Genomic DNA, 5,508 nt, shown 5'->3' with positions numbered 1-5,508 from the left:
GCTTGGTAGTAGCAGCTTTTAGATAGTTGTGGACTCCATAACCAGTGCTGGTTAGCTTTCAGATGATCTCAGTTGGTCATTTCTTCAGAGATGAAGAATCCTGCCGATGGGAATTTGTCAAAAAGTGATGGGATTCGCTTTTGAGGGACCCTTTATTGATGCTTCAGTGTTTTCCTGCCTAGCCCATGAGCCGTTGTGTTCATGTCTCTCGGCAAGGTACCAAAACAGTTGCAAAGTTCCCTGAGCTTTCCTAAATACAAAGAGGGTCCTACCCACAGTGGTGTGGTTCAAAACTGGTGCTGGCCTTCCCTTCAGTTCTTGAGGAACTGCAGGGGGTTTTATTGCATCCCCTTCAATGGAGGAAGATCCTGGCTCTTTTTTAGCTTGCGTCCTGCGGAGGAGCAGGCCCTTTGCCTTCTGCAGAGTGAAGCTTGTGCTGCTTTATGCCTGTGATTTAGGGGGAAGCACGTGCAAGAACTTCCTGGATAGTAGTTGTCTTCGGGTGCAAGTAGGCTGGTTATTTGACATCAGACCTAAGATGGTCTGTGGTTTGAAGGAGACCTTTTCTTTCTAGCAAAGCTCTAAGAAAAATATTTAGTTTTGTTATACTGGTCGTGCATTGCGGAAACATGCTATTCCGTCCTTGGAGAGGACTCCTGTTGTAGTAGGCTTTTTATGGCTCTGATAGTTATCCGTGTCAGGAAGGTCAAATAGTACTTTCCTATGGTCCCGATTGCTCTTTGTGCAGATTAGTTCTACAGTGAAAGAAACGTCACCTTACTAGGCAGATGCTGTCTAGGGATTTTGCTCGCCAGTCTTGGGCATTTGGAGTGCAGCTCCTGTTACTGGCACTGGAATGAGAAATCTTAAGCTTGCTTTTTGCAAAGTGAAACTTGTGGTCCTCACATATATCACGACCCCAAATGATTTCTTTTAGTTGTCTCTCTGTGCTAATTAAATATATTTAATTTTTAGGACAGCTCTGCATCTCGCTTGTGCAAATGGCCATGTGGATGTCGTCACGTACCTAGTAGAAAACAAGTGTAAGCTAAATCTTTTGGACGGTGATAACAGAACACCACTGATGAAGGTATGTGGAATATGTTATGTTCTTGTAAGTGGGGCTTATTGATTATGCACTAAATGGTGTATATTGCAGGACTTTTTACATAGACCTGCGTAGAAATATGCATATCGTGACTGGTGTGGAATAGGCTTCTGTTGCTAGCCTTTGAAAGTGCTTCTATTTCCCAGCTTTGGGAAGCTGGGAAAATTGTAAAAGAGTGGAATGTGTATGCTGAAAGCTTATTGGGGTTTTTGGTTGTGGTTGTTGTTCTCAGGCAGTACAGTGCCAGCAGGAAAAATGTGTGGCTGTTCTGCTGGAGCGTGGTGCGGACCCGAATGTGGAAGATGCTGATGGCAACACTGCTCTTCACCTGGCTGTTCTATCTCCTAATACAAAGGTAGCGGGGCTGTTAATTGAACACGATGCCAATCTTGATGCCCAGAATAAGGTAAATTTTTGTATTTGTGAAGGAATTTCTTTCAAAAAGGTGCTTGAATATTTCTCTTGAAGGTTTTCTTGACTTTGATTTTTAACTTGATTTATTTATCTGTCCTTTCAGGAGGGATATACTCCACTTTTCCTTGCTGTCTCCGAGCATCACGAAGAGGTAGTCGAGTTTCTCCTTAGAAAAGGAGCTGATGTGAATGCTCGAGATCACCATGAAAGGTGAGGGCTTTATCCAAACTCCACATGGGTCTCTGTAGTACTCTTCAGGTTGGATTGATGAGAGGCATGGGAATGGACTCGGGGTGGGGGGAGGGGGGGGAACACAACAGGGAAAACCCAAACAAAACAGGGGGCTGCAGAGAAGAAGATATTTCTGTGTGACTTGTGACAGCAGGTCTGCAGTTGGCTGCTGTCATAGCTCAGTGGATGCTTTCTGCATTGAGCATTACAGGAAGGCGTTGTCTGTGGTGGCCATTCTGGCAGGAAACGTGCCACTAGCGCAGCAGGGTTGCCTCAGTTTGAAAGCAGTCTCCTGCGTAGCGGCAGAGTTTGCATGTGTTGACTGTCTGGAAGCTTTGTTTGAAGATTGAACATTTGTTATGTCTCCCTCGCCCACTCTTTTGTTGTTCTTAATTTAATGAAAATTGCTTTTTCTTTCATTCCTTTCAAAGTAATGGAGAAACTAAAGGATCTATTTCATATCGTATTTTGGATGTTTCAGAAATCCACTTATGGCTGCTGCTTCTGGTGGGGACCATAATTTGGTAAAAGTTCTTCGTGAATATGGTGCTGATGTTTCCCATAAAGACAGTAATGGACGGACAGCTGAGGATTATGCTGTTATTTACGATCATCCTAGGTAAATTTTTAACTTTATCATTAGAATAAGTTGTCACTGATCAGTGTGGGTTTTGTACCTTTTTGCTAACAGCACCAGAGTTTAATGGTGTGTTGACACTTGGCTAGCAGCTGTGCTCAGTTCCTGTGTCTCGTGTTAATTTGGAAGGTCATGAGAATTTCTGCCTAGAATTATCTATTAGATTACAAGTTTTGTTGCTAAGCTCACATCTGCCCAGTATAAACTCTAAAAGGTGTCTGTATCCTCCGGCTATCTAAACCCTCTCCCCAGACCAGCATGGTTGTCTTTACTGAATTCCACTACAAGGACCAGGAACTACCAGCCTGATAGCCCTTGTGTTAAAATCTTTACTCCTCTTATGCCCAGCTTTGTTCCTGTGGGTGTTCCTTCTCTAAGCTGTTTATGTGTGCTTACAAGCTAGGCTGAAAAACTGGGCCAAAGCAGGAGTTAATAACTTCATAAATATGAATATGCATCTGTAGAATGAACATGTCTACTATAGTGAATACTGAAATACATAATAGTCATTCCATACGTTGACTGTGTAGGATGGATAATAAGTGGCTGTGAACTATTTCAATTAAATGGTATATGCAAATATGTGGTTATTTTTACCAAATATAACTTCCTCTCTTTCTCTGTGCAGTCTTAGTCAACAACTGGCACAACACACAGACTGGGAATGCACAGAAGCTTCTACAGGTGGTGCACAAGGCATCACAATACTCAACACTCCTCACCGGCCCATAATTTCTGGCTCTATGTTGGGTGCACCTGCCAAGGACAGAGGTAGGGTTCTTAACCATGGAGGAGCTCATGAGAAAAATCGCTGTGGCCTTTTCTTTAGGTGGTTTCTGTTGTTGATGCTTTGTATGTTCAGCACTGACTTTAGCAGAGGCGTCTGCTGGAGTAGCACAAGGAATTTCTTGAATGTGCTCATTTGTTGCGGGCTGGAGGTACTTCTCGTCAGGCTGTGAAGGCAGCTGTGATCTGTGTGCCGCATGTCCACTTCCAGGGCTGTTAGCTTCTGCCTGCCGGATTGTCCATCTCGCCAGGTTTTCTTAGAGAAAGAGAGAAGGGGGGGAGGGAAAGAACTAGATGAAAGTGGTTTTCGTTTTCAGGTGTGTACTTTTACTTAGAGATGGCCATTCACGTAGTGAAAACCCAATTGCAAAAGCAGTAGGTTTGGCCTGAGTGGTTGTTCATCTTTCTGTAGCTGGGAAGCAACAGATGAGTTAGCATATTTTTAAATATGTCAAGAAACATGAACAAAACATGGGATATGTTTCCTTACTGACTTTTCCCAGATATGAGAATTTAATTTAGAGCCAGACTTTGTTCCTATGATTTGGGAACAGTTGCATTCATCTAGTCAGAGATTTGTAAAGTTTGTGGACAGATTGAAGGATTTTTAAAAATTTTTTATTATTGTTGTTGTGTGATTCCAAAACTGACATACTCTCAGGGAGGTTTGGCTTCTTGAACCGAATAATTTGCCTCACTCTTTGAAAGTTATAATACTACTAATAAAAGTTGCCAATGTTACGGGAAATGTTTACTTCCTAACTTCAGCTGAAGAGGCACAGTAAGTATGAAGAGAGTGTTACGTGGATTAAGGACGTGGGAGGAGGAGGAGTGTGCTCTCTTCTCAGTCTGTTTCCGGTAGGGCTTGTTTTTCTCCGTAGTGTGAAACCATTTCTCCTGGTGCTCAGTCTCTTAAAAGATGACCCCAATGTGTTGAGTGAGTTTAGTAGCATATGGGAAACATTTACTGGCATTAATTCTGCAATCTTTGGCTTGTAGGCACAAAGCACATGTCCTGCATCATGAAAGTCCCTTTGTGTCACAGTAACAGGCTTTGAAGCCTCTGATAGAGGAGAAGCTGGGATGATCTTGAGAGACCAGAGAAACACTCATTTTGGAATTCTTTTCATTTGCTCTGTTTTGCCTTTTTTTTCCCCTGGGATCTGCAGCGTTGTCCTTATTCCTTTTGCACTAGTGGAACGTTCTTCAAAATATTCTCCTCTAATGAGCATGAGCAAGTCAGCACATTTAAGAAGTTGGCTCACGCTTGTTTGAACGTTTCTTTTTTGTCAGAACATGAACCTTCTTATTAATTGTAGACAGGTATGCAAAAACCCCCAAATAAATGGCTTTCAGCCCTAGAATATTGAATGACAGACTTTTTATATTTGAAGCTGGAATTTCTTTGACAAAAAGTAGTAATTATGCACTTTTTCTAAGGGCAAGGATTCAGATTTCCAGTATCTCTGCAGCACCAGCTTTTTTGTGTCTACTGCACTACCCGTTAGTGTGCTGTTCCTTCAGCGTTTCCCTGAGTCCCTGTGGAAACCGTTGGGTTTTCATCATAGAGCTCTCGGGAAAGAATTGGATACTTCAGTGGGATTTACGTTTCCTGAGGTCATGAGAAGTTGTACTGTATTACCATTTATGAAACGTGAGAAATGGAGGAGGAATGAGAAACCATCTTTAGGTCTTTTCTCAACTCTAAGTGTATGTTTTTTGATAGAAATTCTTTTATAGCATCCGTTCCGTATGTGTGGTAAAGGAGTCGCTTCTGCTCGGAGAAATATGTTATGGCCTAGTCACAAAGAAATTTGGCATCAGGTAGCTACAGTAACAGAACCATGCTGTCTGTTGACTTAAACTACACAATTCTAATGGACAGGATGGGTAGAGCTCGTGGGTAGTGATTTATATTCTGCAATTTCTGTTTCACAACACAGATGTGCACACACACAAACATGTAAGCGTGACACCGGTCATCACATCTGTTTTGGTCCCGTTCTAGCTCTGGGGGAACAGGGTCTTCATTCTGGCTGCTTGTCACGTCTGTGTTCTGGCTGGTAACAGATCTTGTGTACGTGAACAGTTCAGCATGGTCACATTGATATAAGCTGGACTCTCTTACCTTCAAACTGAGGTGGGGGGACCTGTATTTGCATCAGACACCAACTGGCTCAACTTTTAAGGTGAACTAGTTTTTAGGCAACAAGTTTCTGGGTTGCTTTTTTAGAGAGGGGTAACAAACGTGCTCGAACTGTAACGTGAGGTGATGAGTGGGTGTAAGTAACGTAATGGCTCACAACTGCATGGTGGTGTGATTACTGAGAGC

The 5,508-nt window shown here is 42.7% G+C and overlaps 1 protein-coding gene across 1 annotated transcript; it reads left to right on the top strand.

Annotated features, from left to right (window-relative positions):
- Positions 1-975: 975 nt before the first annotated feature.
- On the top strand, positions 976-3,161 carry LOC104269407 (ankyrin repeat domain-containing protein 7-like; the record flags this gene model as incomplete). The annotated part of the gene is made up of 5 exons (XM_009877535.1): positions 976-1,090; positions 1,341-1,514; positions 1,626-1,732; positions 2,235-2,372; positions 3,019-3,161. Coding segments are annotated over 5 exons (677 nt in total), but the record flags the coding sequence as incomplete, so codon positions are not given.
- Between the last annotated feature and the right edge of the window lie 2,347 nt (positions 3,162-5,508).

Source organism: Apaloderma vittatum, unplaced genomic scaffold (assembly GCF_000703405.1).
Source record: "Apaloderma vittatum isolate BGI_N311 unplaced genomic scaffold, ASM70340v1 C12317130, whole genome shotgun sequence".
In the NCBI taxonomy this organism is placed as follows: domain Eukaryota; kingdom Metazoa; phylum Chordata; class Aves; order Trogoniformes; family Trogonidae; genus Apaloderma; species Apaloderma vittatum.
This window is presented reverse-complemented; position numbering and strand designations above follow the sequence as displayed.